Source organism: Cinclus cinclus, chromosome 17 (assembly GCF_963662255.1).
Source record: "Cinclus cinclus chromosome 17, bCinCin1.1, whole genome shotgun sequence".
NCBI classification, from domain to species: Eukaryota; Metazoa; Chordata; class Aves; order Passeriformes; family Cinclidae; genus Cinclus; species Cinclus cinclus.
The window spans coordinates 56,342-80,694 of NC_085062.1; the positions used below are offsets into that span (position 1 = coordinate 56,342).

General features: G+C 48.0%; 1 protein-coding gene across 1 annotated transcript in view; it reads right to left on the reverse strand.

Moving 5' to 3' along the window:
* MMP17 (matrix metallopeptidase 17) overlaps positions 1-20,824 on the reverse strand; it is a 54,616-nt gene extending 33,792 nt beyond the window's left edge. Inside the window, exon 1 of the mRNA XM_062504558.1 lies at positions 20,696-20,824. Coding sequence (XP_062360542.1) covers positions 20,696-20,824 — 129 coding nt within the window. The remainder of the gene's footprint in view (positions 1-20,695) is intronic.
* Between the last annotated feature and the right edge of the window lie 3,529 nt (positions 20,825-24,353).

Consider the following 24,353-nt stretch of genomic DNA (forward strand, 5'->3'; position numbering starts at 1 on the left):
CACAGTCCAGCACTTCCACTGCCAAAATCTTCACTCCATGGGCTGGGAGGTTTTGGGAGGAACAGGGCCGGCAAAGAAAGGGTGAAATCTCAGCTCCTCTGAGACCAGTGCAAAACTCCCACAGCTCAAAAGTAGTCAGGATTTCTCCCCTACACGTGACCACCCAGGTCTAAGGAGTCACTTTCCTTCTCCATTATCCCAGTCAACCCCAGCTTCAACCATGGCCACAGCCTGCACCATGTAGGAGTGCAAACACATTGGCAAAAGGCATCCTTTGATGGACTGCTGGATGAAGAGGGAGGAACAAAAGGGCTCTGACACAATTTAATCTGACTAAAAACCACAACCACAAAGGCAACAGCAGGCAGATGCCCATGGTAGCCCCAGCAGGACCCGTTTTAATGAACTTTTTGTTTGCTCTGTGTCTAAGCAAGTGCATCGTATGTCATCATCTTATACCACAATGAGCATTAAAGAAGCTTCCCACCTCTCAGGGCATGAACAACACATATGACAGCTTGGGAGGCCATGCAGTGGGGTGCTGTGGTGGGCAGGCACCACCAGGTCACTCCCAGAGCCTGGCATGTGGAAAAGCAGTCTGCAAGGTGGGTTAGGAACTGCAAGGAGAAGGCACGAAGAAAGCGTGGCTCACTCTCATAAAGACATCACAGACTGCTTGGTAAGAGAAGGCAAGAGTCAGTCAAAAACAAATAGACACCAATGAAGATCTGGCTGAATAGAAAACGGCAGCAGTGACCTGCATTCCAGGGCTTACTAAAGCCAAGGAAGGTCCAAGAAGGAACTGGTGCTGGGATAAGCCTCATCCCCATGGATGCTGCCAAGGCTGTGTAAACCCATCACCTCCTGCTGTCCTCCAACACCCCAGGCCTTCAGCAGGCAGGGGCAGGCACATTGCAGGAGACCATGTGGTCTTCCCATGGTGTGTTGTGCCAGCGAGGATCATCACTGGTGCAGTTATTCCCCCACCAACAGCCCATGTGCAGCATCAGCATCCCACTTGGCTTGCCAAGCGCTCCCAGGTGACGCTTTGCACAAAGCCAAAACGGTTCCCCATGGGGATCAGATATTGTCACACAGGCATATGGCTCCTTGCTCTCTTGCCTTTGAACCCACCATACCCATCCTCTTGCCTGTGCCCAGAACATTAGAGATAATCCCTGTCAATTTAAGCAGCCTGAGCAAAGCATTTCCAACAATAAATCTGCCACTATAGCAAACTGAAATTATTAGGGGAAAGCAAGCAAGGTCTTTGGACAAGAAAAATTCTCACAACTTTAGGCAGCGTAAATTCAAGAAGTATTTGATCTGAACAGCAAGAAAAATCATTTAAGTGTGTGGCTTCAGCCTCCTTTTGCTGCTGGAGGCTCCACTTACTCCTTGAACACAGCCTGAACAGGACTGAGCACCCTTCTGGCCAATGCAGGCAGGATCAGGGCATGTGTCAGTCATCACAACACCAGGGACTTGAGGACAGGAAAGGTAAAGCCAAAATTCCAATACTTGGGAAGGTGAAGCCATGGGGAATGAGATGATGGGTAAATGGGGGGCATCCGGGGACAGGAGCCAACCCCCCAGAGCCATAGTGAGTAAGGGCGTTTTAATGTTACATAAGGGTGGACTTTACAGCAAGGCTCCCTTGGACACACATGTTGTAAGGAAAAGATAAAGCTTAAATTATTCTCTGTGAACGAGGAGGTTCTCAACTCTTTTATGTAGCTTGAAGTACTGGAAGCTGGAAGTGCAGCCCTGCATGGGGTCTGGCACTGACTGGACTCTGAGCTTTTGAGGGAAAATAGAAAGTTTGCAGGAAATTATACTTCTTTGTATTTGCACACTTACCACAGTGCCGGCTCCAGCTGGGACCAGCTAGAGAAGTGGTGAAACCACATCTTTTTAATTAAAGAACTGGCTGACTACGCTGTTATTCAAGTTTATTTTGTGGCTTTTCTGGCCATGAGCCTCCAAGGCACCCCAGGACAAATCAAAACAGCATTCTCAGGCACTGTCCTTCCATGTCCCCTTGGTTTGTTAGGAGGGACTAAGCAGGTCCCACTGGCAGTATGGCAAGACACTCCCTAGGGCTCTGTGCCCAAGGAAGACACCTGCGGGGCCATGATCCCTCCCTCACCGCTTGCAGCAAACCTGCCCCACAGGAGCAGGACATTGCATTTTCCTTTACAGGTACAGGATGCTCCAGAGTATTAAGGAGGTTTTTGGTCCAGCTTCTTTCAACAGCCACTGACCATCAACTACATGCCTGCAGGGAGAGTTGCCTATCCTAAGAAAATTACTCCCAGTCTAGCCTCCTGCAGTTCAGTGTCTGAGCTCTACATTGTGCCAAGAAAGAGACAAGGAGAAAAGATTTACTGCTTCTTATAAGGGCATGTCTGAACCTCTTAGAGCACCCTCAGAAGGCTCTGAGCATCTTGACACCTGAAGCAGGAACACACTAACGAAGGGATATGATAAAAAAAGCTTATTGAGCAAACTGAAGACTTTGTCTTTTTGCCTTGTCATATGATGTCCCACTCTCCAAGTCCAGAAATTGGGGAAAAGGGGGAATATGGGACCACTGTCGCCAAGGGACCAGCCAAGGCCCTACTCAGGGCAACTCTGCAACGTATTTAGCAAAAGCAAGAGTCAAACTCAGACAGGGGGAGGATTCAGGGGCTGATTACTCAGCTTAATAAGTTAGTTGAGATTGCGGAAGCGGCTACATAAAGAAGATACAGTTATGTATAATTTTAATTATGCATATAATGGCTTTATCTTTTTGTTACCCTATTTCATTATTGTAAACCTTTTCTTACATATACATTCTAATTCTCAAACCCAGTCACCAACAGAACAATTCATAAATAATTTAATGCACAACAAGGCACCAATTCTTGTAAAAGCAGCAGTTCTGGAATGAGGCCACTGAGAACTCTCTTAGCATCTGACACTTTAATGTCATGCCACCAGTATTGCACCTAGAGGGTAGCAATACACAGTTCCTCCAAGCTGTGCAGGCTCATTTAGAAGCTGCAGCTGAGGAACTTGTGCAAGAAAAACATCTCTTGGTGATCAACAAAATACAAGAGAAGTCTTTGGCATGCACCATGGCAAGGAAAGCCTAACACTGAGTTGCTAACACCAGCTTGTGAGATGCACAGAGAGAAAGGAAAGAAACATCCAGCTGCAGAGTCCTCTCTGCCCTGGAGACCCATAACCAGCTACACAGATTGGGCAGGGCAGGAACATTCCCCTATCAAACCCCTTTGGCACCACAACACCATATTTAGGATGGAGAAGTTGTTACAGCACATCAAACCACACCAACCAAAGAAGTTCTTGAGCACTGAGAGCAGCTGCTGAGTACCAGCATCCCTGCAAAATAAACCCAGGAGAGATGAAGTGAGACCCTCACCTCCCAGCTGTTCCTGGAGGAAACACTGCTAGTTATCCTCACTCACAATCAGTGTTTGCTTAAAGACGAATTTGTCTAATTATGTTTGTCAGCTTTGCTAATTACATGAGATATGAAGCACAACACCTTAATTTTTCATGTATCTGCCCCCTTTTTTTCCATTCCAATAGAATGAAATTTGAAAAAAATTCATCCACACAGCCCCTACCCCAGTGGAAGTCAAACTTTCTCCACAGGTATCACCACGCAGCTGGGCTTTTATGTTTTAATTTTCATTAAAATGATGAAAATTCCCCCAGTGAAGTTGTATTAAAAATGTATCGGTTAAAACAACAGATACCTGGAGATGGAAGTCTGTGCTGTGTTTTGTTGGGTTATTTTTCTCTCTCTTGGTCCTGATACAGTGAGCATTTGTGTCTAAAGCCCAGTGAGGTCAATGGGAATAAGCAGGTGCTTTAGTTATATGCATGTGAATAAATTAGCTGTTATCAAAGAGAGTGCATATTTTACTGATTGCTGAATCAGTGCTTTTCAAGCTGCCAAATTGGATCAGCCCAATTGCTGTCACAGAGAACCTTTTAGCTTCTCTATCACTGAGGCAAGACCTCCTTAAACTGAAAATTTTGCATTACTCAGTGGAAGGGAAGAGATGTGGACAGCTCCTCTGAGCCCCTGCTTCCACCAGCCCTTCCTCTAACCTCCTGTGCTCTGTCTCAGACTCAGGGAAAGGGCAAATGTAAAAGGAGCTGTTGAGACATCTCTGTAGCAGTTCAAAGGGGAGGCGAGTGCATCCACCTGCTGTGGGATCATTCTGGATCTGTTGCTTTTCCGTGTGTGTGGTGCAAGGAGCATGGGCAAGCCTTCTGCTCTACAGTAAAATGGGAAATTAGGATATATTCCAAAGTGCCATCAGGTTTTGCCAGTAATGCAAATGAAACCACAGCTGGCATTAAAGAGAGTGCAGAAAACAGTCTAAACTGGTACTGCAACATGGTAACAAAACATTTGCAGCTAGTAGTGTCAAATGAACTGCAGGCAAAACTTCATCTGAATGGTGACCTGAATGATGAGTTTCTCCCAAATCCCTCCCACAGACAAACCCAGAGCATTTGCTAATGTGGGTAAGGGGGAATGCTCTGGGATCACCCTGGCACTGCCTCTGCCAGCCTGGTCCATGGTGGCCCAATTCTGCATCCTGCAGGCAGGATTCTGCTCTAGGTGCTGTGGGCAGGCTCTGCACCTACCTGCTGAATACTTCTCCACCCCAAAAAACAAACGGCTGGCTAGTTTTGCCAAGGAAATCCCAAATCATAGCCCCCATCTTTCCAGCCCCATTTATAGTCAACTAGGAGGTGCTGCTGCAGACTGGGTTAACTCCTGGTTTTGGAATCATCAGGACTTTCAGGCAAAGGTCTCATGGCTGTGGCAGGCATCACTCTCTGCTCCTCTCCCTGCTTTTATCTGGTGTGGGAGCAAACAACCTCTGCAAAGGGGCTTTATCTTTGCTGGCACAAAACCGTGAAGGTTAGAAGGCAGCAAGGGAAATTCATGCTGTCAAAATCAAAGCTGCAGTAATTAAACAGGCATTTCTTCTGTCCCAGGGAGATGGTTGGCAGAGCAGGAGTTATGAGCAGGGACACTAGGGACTGCACACATACAACAGGAAATCTCATCCTACTCTACAGCACACCATCCCAGCCCCAGGGCTGTGGCTGGTGCCAAGAGCAGGGTCACAAGCTGCTGAGCCCTGTCCTACTCCCACATACCAGTGCAGTCTGAGGACTCTCACCTTGCTGTTCATAGTTCATCTTTAGCCTGCAACTCAAAATTCAATTTTTCTTTCTTCAAAACTAAGAAAATCTCCCAGAAAGAAGTGGGAGAAGAAAAGGAGCAGCTTTCCTTCAGCCTAGATCAATGCTACTCTGCACTGGCATCTGCTCACCAAAGTTCTATTTGTTCCAGTGATGGGTCACCACAGTGTTAAAGTCAAATCATTCAAATTGCTCACATAGTGAAAGATACTCAAGATTCAAAATTACACTTTGACCCAGTTGGGTCATTTTGCAGCTATTACCACCAATTTCTATGGTGGAAGGTTGCAAGAGTTCAGAGGAGGAGAAAAAAAAATATTGTCCTTTCTTCACCTTGCATAAAAACGAGAAACAAAAGTGATATTCTTGCTCTTGGCATAACCATGCTTTTAAGAGCTTCACAAGCATCCATTTCCTCATTTAAGCTCACACAGAAGAAATATTATCTCTTTTAAATATGACTTCTCCTTGGCAGTGCACAGCCTGTTCTCTGTCTGTAACACTTCAAGAAGCCAACAGGTGGTTATTCGCAAAACTGATAGTAGGAGATGGATATAATCTAGTTTAAACCTCAGCAAAATCAGCCAATTTAATGAGGTTTGAACATACGGCCGAATTAATCAAGTCACACAGATTATGAAATGTGAAATACAGACTCCCCCACTCTCTCCACCCGGGAATGATTTGGAAAATGCCCAACTAAATCAAGGAGCAGAGAGAAGAGAAAATAATACAGCAAATAGTTTCTAATGCACAAGGGTTTCCCAAACAGTGATGGTCCCTATCAGACCTTCTCTGTCTTGTGAGTTCCACCTCAGCCTGGCTTTCTGTCATCGCCACGCTCTGCTCTTCCAGTAACAAAGCCCAAGGGAATTGAGAGTGATGTCTTCGGGCTCTGGACTCACTTCTGCCTCTTTGGAAGTGGGGCTGTATCCAACCGTTTCTTCCCAGATGCTTTGGCTACATTCTGCCTTTCCCTGATGCCTTCTGCCTTCTGCACAGGTACTGGAATCACAGGTTCCACTCTCCAGGAAAGCAGGCCCTGTGCTGTTTGGAAACAACTTCACCCTTTACAGGAGAAATAAATCCAGGAAAAGGCATTTCCTTCAACACCAAGATCGCAGATACCTCTGACTTATTTGATCTTGTTTGTGAGGGCTTGCTATTCGGTCATTTGAAGCCTGTTTATTGCCTCATTTTTCCTTTTCTTTTAAATGGCTGAAATCTGTTCTAACAAACAATGAGGGGAAAAAAATATTAATTCCTAGGCAAAACTGCCTGGAGCTGGCTGTGGCTTCCACCTTTTGCTAAAGATAGAGCATCACACACTGAACTCACCTTCCAGTGTAGATCACTGGGTTGGGTCAGGGACATCAGCAGAGCAAGGCCATGTTGTGCTGCTGTTATTGAGGGAGCTGCTCGCTTCATCTGGATGCATTGTTTTTGAGGGTGCAGACAGAAACCTCTCTCCTATGGACACCTCCTCTCAGGTGTCTGCACTCAGAGGGAATTTTCAACAGTGACAAATACTGCACACACGAAGCTGGATTGAGCATTTCCTTGCTTCTGGGACAGGCAGCATCTGCCAGGTGCCAGTGGCTATGCAAATCCAAGGAAGGGTGGATGTGGCAGGAATGCAAATAGGCTGGGGATAAGAAGACAAATGGTTCTTGGGGAAGTACAGTGACCTCCCCAGCAGTGTCAGGAAACATTTCTTAAATGGAAAAAGTCATTAGCTGTTTCTCCATTCACCTGTTGGGAACATCACCTGCCTGGTGACAGCTGCTTCATGCAGACCTTGCAGGGCTGCTTCTACTGAGGTTGAGGTCAGCTCCCTGCTCTGGGTGGCAACAGCCACTTTTTCCTGACTCAGGCTTAGCCACTCATCCAGGCATGCCTGAGTCTGCCCCTGCCTTGCTGATAGGCACAGCAAATCAAGCCATGCCAGGAAAAAACACCTGGCTCCTGAAGTAACCCCCAGTGCTCATTCCTCTATAAAATTATAAGATTTTACTAAAGGCGGAAGGCTACTGCAAGCCTGTTGCAATGGGTGGGAAGCCAAAGACCTGAGCAGGTAAACGACTTTTTTAAACTACATGAATAGTGAATGCATGGGTTTACACAAATACTTAAATATACATTCACTCAATCCAATTTAATACATTCCACCACATCTCAACCAGGACATCAAATATTTTCCAGTGCTGCCAGCAGCTCCCCAAAGTCCTGAATTAGCAGCTCCAGCATAGGGGGCATGGCCCAGCAGGGTGTTAGAGCCCACTCATACTGTGGCCAAGTGTTCTAATGAGAGGCTTTTGCCTTGCAATTGCCTTAGCATAAGAGGAAAGGAATTGAAATAAGTGCACTCATCACCTGGCAATGAAATGTTACCATCAAGGGTCTTTTTGGGGCAGTCAGTCAGACTTCCTCTCCTCTCTTAGGAAAAATGGCACAGATATCTGAATCAGTCAAAAAGGGTGGAGTGAGAAATAAAGGATGCTAATCCAAACCTGGGTGCCACCAAGGGATGCTGAGCCAAAAAATTAACAAATGAACTCATGCATTGGGCCACCCCACCAAAGTGAGCCTTAAATTTAGCATGACTGAATCAAGATGTGTTCAAGATAAGAAAATTTTCGGCATTATTTCTTAATCATGAAGAGGAGATGGTACCTCCAGGAAGGACAGCCATGGTGAAGGTGAACTAGAGATGTGCAGCAGCATCAGGCCACTGCTGAACCTCCTCCTTCAGTAGGATCACCGGAAGACCCTGTGTGAGTGGGAAGTGTCCTCCAGCCATCACATCACAAACTGTGGCAGTGTTTGGTCCTTCCATCTGCTCAGAGCTGTCCCTGCAGACATGGACTGTGCTGGGGAAGCCCTACCAACCAAGTCATTTAAAGACCAGAAGGAATTTTCTAGAGAAGCCAGAGAAATGCAACAGTGAATAAAAGAAATAGAAGCCAGAGAAATGCAACAGTGAATAAAAGAAATAGTAACTGCTCCGATGAGTCCAGAGGTTGCTGTAAGAAAGAAGCTTTCAGGGAGCTCTGAATACTGGGTAATGCCCAGTCCTGTCTAATTAAGAGATGAAGCTGGAGGTAGCTGGAGCAGTGGGAAGCAGGAAGGAGCAGGGTGGGCTGGGGCTGAAGTTCAAGTTTTTCTGTGCCACAGAGAGCCAGGACAGCTGCCCATGATGGCAGGAGCAGCCCACTTGCAGCCTCTCTGCCCAGAAGCCTACTTCTGCACCTCTGGGGATGGCATTTACATCACCAAGCCTCCCAGGAGACTTTATGTCTTAATTCACAGCATATCCCCCAGCACAAAATGTTCAATGGTCATATGACAAAATGAAAGCACAGGTGACTTCCCCAGGTCACAGCCCAAGTTCAGGATGCAAACCTGGCACCCTTGCCCTTACCCTTTCACATCCACCATCAGCAACAGACACCACCTCTCCTTTCTGCTCCTTCTCACAGGAAAACCATCACCACTCATTCAATTTGTGAATTGTGAATTTTTGTACTTTCACACTGTATGGTTTCATATGCTCTACCACATTTCATAACCTCCTTTGCATGCTTGCAGGCAGCACTCCCCCTTCTCCTGAAGCTCTTCCAGGTTTTTGAGCTACTTTGTTAATGCAGCTTGTTTCCCATCAGTTGAGGGCAGAGTGCCAGGGACATAATTTATTTTCCATGCTTGTTTATGTCAGGAGAGTCCTTAAAGGATTTTTTTTCCCAGTTGCCTCAGTTGCTGCTCATGCTAAGGTTACTCTCTGCCCTACTGCATTGCCAGCAAGTCAGGCTTGGGGGAACTGGAGTCCACCAGCTTCCCTCTGTTTCTTTGATGTTATGGAAACAACTAATTTCCCTTATGCTTCTTAATTAGGAGCAGAATCACCCTTTTCACTGGCCAATAGGCCATTATGCCCCATGAAAATAAGGTAAGCTGAGAACCAGCAGTGGTTCTTCAGCTGAGCAGCTCTGTTTCTCCACAGTCACCAAAGATGTGCCATGTCTGGTCACCTCCTTTTAGGATGGTTTGGGCATATCCTGTCTGGACTGTGATAATACAATGACAGCAGAAAGTGCTGTTGCTCCCATAATGGAGTGCCCCAGGAATGAGTTCCCTCTCCAGAAGAATGTGGATGGAGACCTGAAGCCCTTGAAAAATGGAAGTAGTTCGATTTTCTCAGCAGAGCAATTCCATTCCCTGCCCTCATGCTCATAGGGGAACCAGCTGGGCCATATTTTACTCCAGCTGCCACACTGCCTTTATTACTACGATTTCTCCAGGCTCAGTCATGGCTGCAACAGTCACTTTGTTTGTTTGTCTTTGCTATAAACAATCTGTGGCAAATTTGCAAACTGAGATGTCCTCCTCTGCACCAGCCCGTACTCAGGGCTCCCCACCAGCCCAGTTTTGTCACCCACAGATGGCAGTGAGGCCCTGCGTCCTTCTCCAGGTTGTCCAAGCCAACACAACACTCTCAGCTGCTACCCAGCAACTTCCACTTTTTTGGAGCATCCCAATGTAATGTGCTGGGGATCTGGCTGCCAATTAGTTTGCTCTTTAGGGCTCAAGGCTATCCTGGGGAAGAGGAGCATGCCATATCGATTTTATTGGGTTGCTGTTCTTGCAACCATCCAGGTAAACATTTGTTATTTTGTAACAGATCCCTGTGGAGGCCCTTCAAGCATCCTACCTGCTGCACAGCAGAGCTGGCAATTTTGTCAGAAACTCTGCTTTGAAGGGGTTTGCAATGTTAATTAAATTTCTGCAGTTGTATCTCTTGGCTCTGAATTACATCCCTGCCTCTCTGAGCATGTGAGCTCAGCTCCTTGTCCCTGTTCAAGCCTGGCTCTGAGTAAGTCTGGCTTCCAACATTGAATTCCCCTCAATACAACATCAGAAATATATTATTGTACCTCCACAAAAGGAAATTAATTCAGGACTGTCAGGGTTCAGACACAGTATTAGTCTAGATAACCTATAGGCTGAAAGATGATCACAAAGCTACAAAAGAAAAAGCAGGTATCTTTGCCCAAAGAACTGATTCCTCTAAACACACAAGCAAAAACTAGTGTCTGTGATCACACAGACAGGCATGATGCGGGAGGGACAGCAAGTCACTGCAGGTACTCTGGATGAATTTCACCCAAATTCCCAGAACTCTGTCTCCCTTTCAGCTCTGATGATGTACAGCCCCTTCCTGGGCTGGCACTGGTGACCTACCCTACACAGATGGACTTTTATAGACACTGCTTTCCAGGAAACCGTGGAAGGGAGAGGAGCTGCCAAGTCTGGAAAATGGAGGAGACAAGTTGGTTTTAAAAGTTAAAATTTTTCAGACATTTAAAAGAGGCAGCTTTTAAAATATATTAATAAATTAAACATAAGAGAAACATGGAGAAGATAAGGAGAACTTGAACTCAGGGAAGCTGTGCATGGAATGGGGCTCCTGGGCAGCAGAGCCAGATCTACTGTCAGGGCTGTTCTTCAGCAGCGATGGGAGACTGGCACGTGGCTCACCGGTGCCCCACAGGGCTGGGAAACCAGAACAGAGAATGGAAAATGGACAGTGCTGGTCTGGCCTTTCCTATGCAGCACAGCACCATTTCTGCCAGCTCTTACAAAGAAGCTTGGGTGAGAGGTGAGTGGCAGAGTCAGAAGCCACTTGACACCAGCAGGTTTGTTCCAGAGCCGGTATTAGTCACCACCCTTTGTAGCCAGAGCTGCTGCAAATGACTCAGGATTGGGGTCTGTGAAGGCAAGAGCAAGCGCATTGGCCCTGCGGTCTCCTGGGTACATTCACCCACTGACATTTTTGGAACATGACCAAAGCAGTGTGATGTCTTCTCAAGAAAAGCAGCAGAGCGGCTGGAACTGGCTAAGAGTGGGTCTGTGCCTGTTTTGCAGCTACAGGGAACACCTGGCAGGCTCATGCTTGTTCAAGAAGAAAGTTCATACTGCTGTTGATAAAGGTCTTTGCTATGGGGAAAATGGGAATTACTGCAGAAAAACAGCAAGGAAGCGCAGAGGCACAAAGGTGTGCACAAGGTTCAGGATTTGAGACCTGTGAGCCCCCGCCCCCAGGCTGTTAATAGCATCTCCCACAATGTCAATACCATTGACAGCAATGACAAAGGCTCTCGGGCTGCAGATGGAGGGGGCACAGCGCAGCCCCAGGGGAGCACCCAGCACTTCTCCCCGCTCCCACGGGTAAGAGCACTAGCGTTATTTTCTCGGACATTTCCCCAGTTTCCACAAGAGGGCACCGGCACGACACGGTCGAGGCGCTCCAGTCCCCGCGGCGGCAGGAGCGCCCGGAGCCGGCGCCGGGGCCGGGGTCACTCCCAGGGTTTTGTCTGCAGAAAGAAAGTTGATGCACAACTCCCAGGCGATCTGGACTCTGGAGCCGTGACTCACCCCGACGTTTGCTATTGCAGAAATAAACTCCTTTTGCTCAAAACCCGCGATTTTCTGGAATAGCTCTGCCAATAGCAAGGAGCTGCAGAGAGGCATTCCTCGGGGATTGCGGAGGAGCTCCCACTGGCGCCTGTTTTCTCCAGCCTCCATATCCCCGGGCACAGAGCAGGCAGGGAGCATGAACCCTCGGGGAGCTGTTCCTCTGGGGAAAGAGCTTTGTCTGAAGGGTGTGCTGGGCTCCTGGCAAACCCTGATGCATGGAAAGATTTTGCTGGGAAGAGATAAATCAGTGAAAGTAACCCCCTGTTCCCTCCCCCCATAACGAAAATGTGAATGAGAAACACACAAAAGCCACCCAACCCCAGTCTGGATTGGATATCCTTCACAAAGGAAGCTTCTGACTCTGAGACCTGGAAGTCAGAACTCAGGTCACCTTTCAGGGAGTAATGAAGCTGCTTGGTCAGGAACTGCACCTCATGCCACAGAACCTGGCAGATCAGGCTCTTGATGCTGTGCTTTTTAGGCAGAGCAAGAAAATTTCAGTATCTTCATGGGTGAGTTTTTAACCCAGGTGAGCATGTAGAAGACTGCTCAAATGAGTGTTGGCCTCTTCACTGCCCATACCAGGACCCTGGAGCACAACAGATTTCCTCTAGATTATCTTGATCTTTCTGGACGCTGTGTGTGCACCAAAGCATGAGGTGTATCAGAAATGCCAAAAGAGCAGCAGATTGTTTGTCTGTCATTCTGTCATGAAATGTAACATGTACCCCACCTGGGAGGAAGGACTGAATTGCTGTACACTTCAGTGCCAGCTGAGGCTGGGCAAGGTTCCTCATTTCGGAGTCTCATTGATCCAACCTGGAGGACACATTGCTGCAGCATAAAAAAACATGGCAGAAGTCCCAAACCACTTACCTCTCTTTAACTGTGCCTTTATATGAAACATGTTGCCATTTCACAGGTATGTCTGTGAGGAATTTCCCTTCTGTGAATCCAATTTCCTCTCACTTTTGAACAAAAATGCATCTCTGACGTGAAAGATGCAAAGGTAGAGACAGCATGGCTCAATGCAATGAGCAATGGGGAATTTGCCAAGCAGTGTTGAAATGGAGAACAAACGAAAAAAACAAAGGCCAGCTTAATGCACTGTTTATCAAAGGAGAAAAATGCTTACTGAGCATCATCACAGATTGTCCTGCTGTGACAGATGTGCCAGAGGGACTCTGTGAGCATGACAGAGGGACAGAAATGAAGAAGTAAAACACAAGTAATGGGATGGGAACAAGCCTAAGGGCTGGTGGGAGCTCCCATGCTCCCCATCACAAGCCTTGTCAGAGACACAGCCTTGACCAGGCACCAGCCAGGACATGACTAATGTGGATTAGATGTAGTATCTCCAGAGGAGATAGCATGTGGTGGACTCAGGAAAAACATGAGAGACTGCTGTTTTTCTCTTGCTTGGTGATAAATGAGACCTGACACCCTTTCCCAAAGACCAAATACATCAACTCCAGTGCTGCAGGTAATTAGATCTGGAGTCATGGTGGGATTGTCTCTAGCAGTCATCATTTCGCTCCTTGTGCTTTCACTGGGATCCTGTAACTAAACTTCCCAGTGGCTACAGAAAGACTGAAGGAGCATTTTCTTGTGTTACACTTTTAATCCCAGCAGTCATCCATGTTTTTGGTAATTACAGCTGTGGAGGAGCCCAGCAGAGTCACCCAGCAGCTCAGCAAACTCATTACTTCCATTTTGAGAAAAACAGGAGACTCTGTCTCCTGATATGTACTTCAACCACACTGTCAGGAGTAGCACTTCTGCATGACAGCATCTCACTACCAGAGAACAGCAAATCTTCATGAAGGGTTGACTGATACATAGACAGTCAAGAGCAAGCAAGCACCGTAGCCTAGAACTTGCAGTATTTTGGAAAGGCTGCAGGCTGCCGATGAAGTGGATGTTTCCTCAGAAGAGTGTTTCCAGGTTTTCCTCTCAAAAGAGATCCCATGGGAAGCCTTTCTTCACACGTTGGTCTTTTTCATCTTCTTATCCCATTTAGGTCCCCTCCAGGGTTCAGCAGCTCCCTTGGTCCCAACACCATCCTCAGATCTGCTTCCTCAGCCCTTGGATAGTGAAATCCCCCAGGTCTGCAAACAGCTCCTGAAGTTTCATTTTGATCTCTTGGTAGTCTACCATCTCCAGCCAAGAGTATTTGGTGGAAAGTAAAGAAAATCCAGAGCCAGGTGGTTTTCGATGTGAACCCTAGGGAAGCTGTGTGGGGGTTAAATGCCCCCACCTGGTGCATGACAGGTAGCCTCCACAAACAAAGACAAACCTGTGGGTAAAGCAGTCCACTTATCTTCCACTTCTGTTTTGGATGAGGAAGACTTTTGTCCTGTATCCTTAAAGAAGGATGTGTGTATTAGGCTATGTAGAACATGCTTGGATTTCAGAGCAAACTCAAGGTGCAACAGCAGCACCGGTGCTGGTGGATGACCTTCGGCAGCTGGGAGTTGAACCAGATATGCCAGTTGGGGTTTGTTAAATGACAAGATCATATAAACGAAACATGTACATCACCTTCAAGCAAGGACCCTGTGACACAGGTAAAATTGCTTTTGCTCACTTGAAAGAACAATATTGTCAGGATGAAACAATTATGTGAACCGGTGTGAAGAACTCTGCTTGACCACTGACCATCAGAAACAGGCAGAAACTCTCTCTTGTAAAAACAATATGAAAAAAAAATCCTGAATCTACTGCCACTTCCCAAGTCACTGTATTTGGACTGTTGTCACCAGGAGTTGTAGGTAATATCCAGATTTCTAGAAGAACAATTTTCTGCATGCATAGCGTATTCTGATGCAGGAGGTTCCTCAGATTTAATTGGGTTATTTTCCCTTAAATCATCATGGCTAATTAAAAAGCCAGAATCCTGTCTGAAGACCCCACTCCTCAGTGAATGTTGGCATGTACTCCATGTCAGACCTTCCCTCAGAGCAAACCCATTGTGAAAAGCAGTTTCTTATTCTCATCTAAAACACTCTGGTCCTTCAGCAGCTCCTTCCCTCGCCCCTGCATGTCTGCTTTGTTTTGCACTGGATTTAACTTTGCATATGTGGTTTGGTGTGGGTTTTTTAATATAACATCAAATCTCTTAATTCTCTGACCCAGAAAACAGAGACAATCCTCATAAAAATCTGGGACAAAGAAGATGCAGCTCGCATGTGTGCAGCAGCAAGAGATTCCAGAACTCCCAAATCTACCCATTTAAAGTGATTTTGATTAAAGAAAGAAATTTGAGAACTGTTGCTGTCAGGCCTCAGGTTATTTTGAGAGCAAATCATAAGCTTTTAAGTGGTGCTCTAGTAGGAGCAAGACCCTTGTAAAAGTGACCAAGTGGTGGCTGGCGTTTATCATCGGCTGAAATGTGACGGCTGGCTTTTCCCTTTCATGTTGTCTTCTCCACAGGGCCAGCCAGGATGCAAGATCCACACAGGGTACACATCTGCTCCCACAGCATCCAGAAATAAAGGTTCTCTCAACTACAGCATGACCTTTCACAGAGCCCTGTCCCTGCAGCAGTTTTGCCAATGAGTAAATAATAAGAAATTAGTGCATGGCCCAGATGATGAGTCACAGTGAGCAGCCGCTGGCAGTTATGAGCCTGTCAGGACAAACGGGGTGTCACAGATAGCCAATTCCTCCAGTCTCACAACAACATCACCCATGTCAGCCCTTGTCCTCTGCAGAGTCGGCACACACGGTCCCACACACCCAACACCAAACCAGGAGCACCCGGCTGATGCCAGACAGGGATGGGAACACATTGCATTTAATGTTACCTCTTTGCACTTTTAATTTAATGAGGAAGAATAACAAAATATCCAGGTTGAGTCACGAAGGCAGCAATCTGCCTTCACTCCAGGAGATTTTAGAGGCAAAAGGAGAGGATGGAGGTAGTGTCCCACTACATGCTGCCCCCAGGGAACGGGGGCCGGCTAGCCAAGAACTTCTACTCCCAACACAGCACCAAGGATGAAGAGTGAGGCCAGTGCAGGAGCTCACTGCTCCATCCCCAGCACCAACTGTGGGGAAGTCCCAGGTGACAGCAGGGTTTCACCCACTGGCTCTGAACACTTCCCAAAGACAGAATTACACTAAAGCGGGTAATTTGGTTTGACTACCCTGGCTAGTTCCCACGGCTGGGACCACAATAGCAGCCAAGCCCAGGAGGAATTGCATTACTGTACATGGAGGTCTCAAATCTGAAAAGGAAGGAGTGATTCACACCAACCAGGCTTTAATACCAGATTAAGTGCTTTCACAGCAGCCCGGCTGCTTGAAAGCTTCCTGACAGCCTTTTGTCAATTTAGTTTGCATTGTAGTTTGGCTTTAAGAGGTACTTTAAAATGTAACCAGCTTTATTTTATTTTAAATATGGTAGCTTTGCTTTCTTGGAGGGAATTCATGCACCCGGGATTCATGCACTGCTCCATATGGGAAGGCATGAAGTGCTTTAGTGGCAGAGGGGCCAAGCAAATCTCCTCTCTCAAAGGCTGTTTAGGGAATCCATTATGCATTCTGTCCTTAAAGACTCGCCATTTTAGAAGGCTGAATGAAGCTCTACCTGGAATTATCAATTTTTAATTTCCCCATTAGCAGAAACAGAAGTATAATACTTTTCTCCTGGTACAGGGAACAGCCTACATTCACACAAGGATTTTACTTTAAGCGGCTGATTACCCCAAGCCTTGAACCAGGAGCTAAGACATGTCTCAGGGACATACTCCACTAGGTACTTAAAAGCAGAAGTTTAGGGGAGTTCTTGGCTGACTCTGGGCACGTGAGAGCAGGAGACCAGCTGGACCAGGATATGGCACATGGGCAGCCAGCAGCAATGCCAGCAGGATGGTCCTGCCCTACTCAGGGCTGGGAAAGCACCCCAGAGGCAGAAATGATTAGTCTTGGGCTGGCTTCTGCTATGAAATTTAGCACCTGGGAGATGCAGGGCACACACTCATAGGAAACTGCTGTTCCTCCTGTCCCTCTGCTCCCTGATATGGGGGCACAGAGGAACCCTCTGTCTCTTCCCTGGCCCACCACAGCCAGATGGGAGGAAGGGAGGGGGGGTGGGGAGGGGGGCACAGCTCTCTGTCACCTCGCTCTGCCCACAAATGCATCCTTGTCATTCAAATGAGAAGTGGCCACAAAGGCGAGGACCCTGCCCTAAACAAAGAGCTACTTGGGATAAGGGTCCCTAGTCTCCTCCGATGAATGCCAATGCCTCCAACCCTTGAGAGTAACTTCTCTGGGAGGAACACAGACAGGGCTTTGTAAGCAGGAGGCTGTGCATACGCAAGCCCCCAGGAATGCCCAGCAATCCCCATCTGGAGAAATGCCTTGGGGGCATACATAGACCTTCCCTCTCAGCCCCAGCCATAAAGTCAAAAAAAAAAAAAAAAAAGCCACTCCCAGTCTTTTTTTCACCCACACTCTTGTAACCAAACTAAAACTTTTCTGGCACTCCTACATCCCTCAGCTGCTGATGCCAGAGCCCATGTCCACACAGCATGATCTCAGTGATGCCGCCACCACCACCCCACTGTCAACTCCTGTCTGGCAACCTCTGTGCCAGGCAAAGCAACTCCCTAAGGCAAAGCATCTCCCTTTGGGCCGAGTTTGCCCAGCCTCAGGCATCAGTCTATGGGGAACTGTTTGGGTGCCCACACAGGGTATCATTCAACGATGGCAGCTTGGCTGAAGCAGCCCCTTCCTCAGTCGCTCACCATTTCAGAGACTCTCTATAAAAGCTCCCCTAATAATGGTAGGCTTAGCAGTCCATTGTCTTATCACTCTCATACTTTTTCTCTGTACCCTTCCCACGGGCAGCTCCACACAGCATTGACTCTTTCTCTCCACCTCCTGTCTAATTCTTCCTTCTGCAAGACCAGCTAACTCCATTCTGTCCCTCACACAACTGCCTAACCCTGTGGTCCCTCACACAATGTCTTACCTTGTCTGTCCCTTGTACGACCCTTCCTCCTCACAGCACAGCCAGGCTATTTCCACTCTTTGTATAGCTGTACACTGGGGGAGATTGCCCTCAGCACTATCCTTACAAACTATCGTCCCACATCAGTCCATTCCCAAACCACAGATTTTGCCCTGCCTAGCCATGTTCCCACAACAACAGCAATATAGCCCAGTGGGCAGGAGCTGCCTGCAGGAACAGCTGGCTCCCTTACAAACCAGCCAGTCTCCAGGTCAACACCTTTGGTGTTCAGACTCAACAGACCAGCTATTCTGAAAAGCACAGCTTGAAGGTAGACCTCCCCTCAGACCTGGTACAAAGCCCAGTGAAGCGAGAGCTCTCTTTACCAAGTTACTACTAGCATATAGGAAGTTTTTGCTGCCTGCACCCCTGAGATGTCTGAGCTCAACAGGCATAAAAAGATGCAGTTTGTGAATCCTGTGGTGAGGAGGAGTTGGGGGTTTACTGTAAAGGCAGCAGGGCAAAATGCAAAGTCATAAATCTCAAAAGTGGCATACTAAAATTCAATTGAATCACTCAAGCTCTGTTTCACCTGTTATTCTCTATATGTTCTCTTTGTCAGGGCAGCTAATGGAGAACAATAAAAACATTAATAATCAAGTTAGATTTATAAACTGGGCAGGGTATTCCACTAGTAATGAAAAATATGAACAATCATTCCATGTTATATTGCTTTGGGCAGCATGCTAACAAGAACTGCTTTTGAATTATAGCCCTCTTTCATTTTGCTGAATTTTAATTTGGCCCAGCACTGCTGTTTCATTTAAAATAAACTTTAAGCAGGAGTGGAACAGAGGACAGAGCTCAGAGGCACAGTCCAGCTCAGGAATGAAAACCTCCAGGTTGAAAGGGGTGAGCATTTGGGATATAAAGCTCTGTGCTCTGTTTACTGCAGAGAATTGCTGGGTATAATTTTCCAAGGTAATCAGAGCTTTCTATTGCCATGGTGTCATGCTTCCTAGATTTCAAATATTTGATTGAAAAGCCTCACAGATCGTTAATTTCATAGTTGCTTTGTAAAGTGGGTGTCAAATAATTCTTGAGGCTCTCACTTCCCAGAGAGTGATAGCTTTCTAACAAAACCTCTGAAAATATCTGGCTTCTGCACCCCCTGCTGCTCAGTAGGGGGCATAAGCATGAACCTGATTTACATTCAACCTCTTTGGAAACACGCCAGTGCTGTCTCAAACTGGATTCTTTGCCCCAGCAAGCACATCCACAGGAGGGAGACAACACCCTGACACCAATCATACATCCTAAATGTTGGATTCCCAGACTAAATAAGTCTTGGTTTAATGTAAGCCCCTTCTCCTGCAGTTCACTTCTGCTCTATTACCATCATCCCCAGCACTTTCTGCTTTGCCAGACAGCCCCAGCTCTTCAGCAGGGTTTGGAGACAGTGCTCAAATCTACTCCAGGACAAAAAAAGGTACCTTAATGCCTGAAAGTTGTCATCAGTAACTAATAAGCCCCTCAAATATTAACATTTACCCTGTAAAAGCTGAGTGCACCATATTCGGTAGCAAGGGTAAAAGCAGGTCAAAGACAAAGTTTGAGTTAAATTGGTTGGGGCAGAATACATCAATTCATGTACTGTTTGCATGAAATATTAATTCCAGCTTTAACATCTGGTTACAGAGGAAAGTGAATGCACCATAATGATGCAGGTATACTTTATATTCAAGACATTTTCTATTCTCCTAGGAACAGATGGGGAACGATAGGCTTTGTCCTCCCTGGCAGGTGTCTGAGCCGGAGCCTGTGAGCCGAAGCACACGCCTGAAGCCGGAGCCTGGGCGGCAGAGGCAGCGTCCTGGCGCACTGCTCTGAACGAGCCCTGCTCATTAGATAACCCTGCCGTGCTGCAAACCCTTCCTCCCGCCTTCAAAGCAGGGCACTGGTAGCATTTTGAAATTCACTGAATCTCAGAGAATTTCTCCAAACTGGCGGGTCCAGCCCCAGGACTGCCCGCCCACACCCAGCCGAACTTGATTTTCTGACACCCAGGTTTGATACAGTCGCGGGGCATCTCTGAGCTACAACTGGTATTAAGCTACAAGAAACTTTTCTTCCTCCGGGAGAAAACCCTTAATTTCTTCCCTCTCAGAGGAGTGAAGCTGTATAGACGTGCTGGCACTGTAACCTAGCAGAGACGTGACCTAAGCTCTCCATGCCTGCTAAAACATGTTATATCCCTGCAGACTAAGCAGGTACCTGTGAGGGGAGAAGCAGGATCACAAGGATCCCTGCGCTCTGCAGACCCACGCAATGAAGCCAGCCCCTCCACCTGCTGCCGGCACAGAGCAGCCCTTAACACATCCCCGAGGCATGTCTCAGTCCTAGGGGATCGCTCTGACTCCAAACGTGCCGTTTTACCCTGCTCGCTGCTGGAGTCTGTGTGCCCCCACCACAGGCAGAGAGCCCTCGAGACAGGCCAGCCCTTTCCCCGCGCCAGAGAAATAACCATCCATGTGTGAAAGCTAGTGAGCTTCCATCGCCCCACGATGCTGGGCTGGGGGGAGAGGTTGGGTCACCAGGCTCGGGAGCAGGAGAGGCACCATGCACTAGGTGCGGTGGGAAGCACTGGGTGCTAGGGAAGAGGACTCTGCCTTCCAAAGGGCTCGGTGCGGTGGGTATGGGTTGGGGAACATTGGGTACGGGGGGGGATAAACAGACCCTTCCGTCTGCGAGGGGGAACATCAGTTGGAACGAGCAGCACCACGTAGATAATGCTGGAGGGGACACCGGGTGTAAAAGGGCCCGGTCAGCGGGAGCAGGATGGAGGGCACTGGTGGATAAGGGGGTAGCGGGCAGCGGGGCGCGCCAGGGAGCGTTTCCAGCCGCCGAAGCTCGCTCAGCGCCACCTGGGCCGGCGATGCCCGAAGGTGGGGGAGTACCCGGCGAGAGGGGTGGCTGGGGAGGGAGGAGCGGAGAGGTGCGGGGGACCGACCGCGGGTAACTCACAACTCCCCGGGTGATGTCCTCCGCCGCGGGGGTAGGCGCCGCAGGTGCTTCTCGCCACGCCAGCCACAGAGCGAGCACGAGGAGCATCTCCCGGTGCCGGGCGCGGTGCCGGGCGGCGGGGCTCAGCATCCCCCCGCTCTTCGCGGCGCCCGGCCCCGACCCCGCGGTGGGCTCCGCCGGGCTCCGCGCCGCATCCGCGCTCCCGCCCCGGGCTGCGGCCGCCACCGGGGACGGACGGAGGCAGGGAAGGAGAAAGAGAGGCGGGGGTTTCCACTCCGTTCCGCGCTGCTACGCCGAGGATGTAGGAGAGGGGGGCTCCGCTCCGCCCCACCAGGGAGGGAGGGGGGGTGGGACTCCGCGCTGCCGGCGAGGCTCCGCCGCGGGTGCGCCGTCACATCGCCCCGCTTCCGCAGCCTGCGGAGCGGCAGAGCTGCTGTGGGCGCTGGCACGGAGCAGAGCGCGGCTCGGCAGCGGCAGCTGCTGCCGGGAGCCACCGCGGCACCGGCACCGCTGCCGCGCACCCTGCTGCGGCCGGCCGGCGGAGGAGGCGGAGGAGGAGGAAGGGATGCTAATGAGGGAGGAGGTGCCAGGGCTCCGCTGGCGTGGGGGCCCCGCAAGCGCGGTCTGGCCACGGCGCTGCGCCGATAGCGATCCCGGCCAGCTCCCCCTGCGCCGCGCGGGCAGGAGCAGGCTCGGTCCCCTCCCGTTTTGGTATCTGTGTCTGGCTGAAATCCCTCAGAGTTCCGACACGATTTTCTTCCTAAGCATCAACATTTGTGTAAGTACCAGCTTCATCTCCGAGATTTTAAGGGGCTATGGAAAAGACCGCGTGGTTGTACCATCCTCGAGTGACACCCCGTCTCAGCGAGGCAAATATCTGGCTTGTCCCCATAAACAGCATAATGGGATCCTATGGCCTCTACGGCGTGTCCTCCCTCGAGAGCTGTGAATCTGCCACATGCTCCGACAGGCCAGATGGCAGGGGACACCCCGACAGCTCTAGCTCCTGCTAGTTCAGGATGCATATGTACTTCCTACTCAGCATCTGCCTTCCCCAGTTCCTACTGGCGTGTTAATACACTCAACCGTTTTGCAAATTATTTTTAATTTTTGAAAATAAAATTGGAGTTTCTATTTTAAATAATAAGTGGAGATAATGAAGAATGGACAGAGATGAAAAATTGCTTCTAGGTGATGCTCAGGCAAAATTGTAGTGGTCACTTATATGACATCTTCTGCACAAATAAATTAAAACACCAATGAGCTGTAGCTGCTCCTGAAGATAGCTTATATCAGGACTGGAGAAAAACAGTGGATAAGGGAAGAAGAAATCTTTGTCCGAAAGAAATTGGTTAAAGAGAATTTGCAGGGAAGTCTCCCTTCCTGTGGGTGAGTTTGCACTACCCTGTGTCCCTGTGAGTTGGACTGAAGTTACCACTCCAGCACCAGAGAAATCAGAGGGGAAACACCTGAATTACAGGGCTCAGAGCCTCACCGAGAGCTGCCTGTTGTAGCCGTTGTAACCAAGAGCCGTTATCTCGAGAGCTTTGCTCCACAGTAAAACAAAGTACAGCTTCTTAAACAAAGCCCAGTCTCTGGTTCCACAAGTGCAGAGAGAGGGTTTCCAAATGGCAGGACTGACGGCTCCCACTCACCATGTCACCAAAACTCCGGGCAGAACAAAAACTCTCCAACAACATTTTTTTTTAGTGTTAGAAAATTAAGGTGTTACTTTAGTCTGGCCGGGACGTGCAGCAGAAATAATTTCATTCATACATTGCCCGGGTTGTGAAGAGAAACCCATTCCATCACACGTGATCTTTACTAGTTTTTTCACATACTTATACAGTCAAAACCCAGAGAAATTAATTGGTTCTATGTTCATTGGTACCAAGTTACACAGTTCTTAGTATTTGGTTTCCTACTGACTATTGATCACTTTACCTTCGACGTTAATTAGGTTGTCCTTCTTCCTTCTCTTACCTCTCTTTTCCCAGAGCCGGTGTCTCCACGCCAGGGGTGATGTTTGGAGTTGGGGTTCGTTAATGGTCGTTATCTTTTGTGTTACTCCCAGTCTTGTTGAGATGTTAATGTTAAGATCCTCAGTCCTTTGAAAAGAAGCTTCATTTCCTTTCCCCCTGGGCAAAGGAGAACAGCACTACTGACTAAAGTTATGTAAAAAATGTTAAACTCGGTATCATTTCCAACATCCATTTAAATTCGCCGTGGGAGGATGTTCATGGCCACTTTGCCACAAAGCCCGTGTCTCTGGGGAGTGGTTCTCTGTTTCTGTACATCCCTCTCCAGTCTGTAGGACAACCTGTGCATCATTTGCTGCTTCCTCCCCTCATCCCGCAGCTGCCGCTGCTCTCGAGGGAGAACTCTTTTTCACTTTCAATAATCGTCACACTAGCCCCGACAGGACAAGGACTGTTATTTGCTCTATTCCCGACTCTTCTGCTCTGAGCAGAAAGTAGCACCCTCGACCACCCCTGAACTCTTTCCGGGTTTCCCAAAGGAAAAGTGGTTTTCCAGGCAGTCAAGCCAGTCTGAGATTGCCTAGCAACATCACATGTAGTAATTTCCTGCTAAGCAGCTCTGGAATCTCTTCTTATCAGGAATCATTTATTTCAACAGTTGACATCACTGTGTCCAGATCAGAGCCATCCTCGGGAGGATGGCAGAGGGAGCATAGCAGGGCAGGGCTGGGAGGAGTGCACAGCAGTGTGTCAGAATTCATGAAGAAGTTCAAAATATAAGGAAAACCAGCAATTAGCCTAAATCCATTGCTGCACTCATATGTCCAAGCTGTTTCTCCCATATAATAGGGTTTTGGAGTCTGAGTTTACAAATTCAACTTTTTCTTCAGTAAGCAAACAACTTTTAAGATATGTTTGAGCCACAGGTCAAAATTACATATCCAGGTGTTTTTCCCAGACCAGTTACTTACAAAGCCCAGTTGGCAACTATGGAACCTGTTTTGAAGCATCAGCAAAACCCAGAGCTAGTGTTGCAAATTCAGGGCTTTTTCTTGCTATAAACAATTCATGTATCGGAAATACAGTGCCCACAAAGTTAATGTGGCCCTTAGCAGAGCTAAGCACAGCCTAAGGACAGCTGCCAGTGCTGCTCAGCTTCCCTGCTAATGCCCTAAAGGGAAAAACCTGCATTTCTCAAGCAAAGATATTTCAATGCATCACATCCAGACAAATCATTACCTGCAAAGCTTCTTGCTCCACAATTTTTTCTAGAACTTCTCAGCAAAGATACAACCAAAGGAAAGTTTGACACCCTTGGTCAGTCCTCCCTGCTTGAAGCCTGAAGGAACAACATCAGTTAAATAATGCAAATCCTTACTATGAAAACTGTTCTTGGTGGGAAAACTCATTTTGCCTTTGCATCTATTCTCACCCATGACAGTTTCCACTAAGCCTGAAAGTTAAGTGGATTCTCTGGGAAGAGGAAGGATTCACTACTGGAAATTCGAGACCGAGTACTGGGAGGAACATCATTCTCTTACTTTCCTCTTCCCTGCACTAATGAATGGAAGGAACAAAAGCTCCATTTGGACTGGAAGGATTATGCTTCTGTACATCATAGTCATGTGAAATAAACAGCATAATTTGTGAAGCAACCATGGGAACTCAGTTATTTCTCA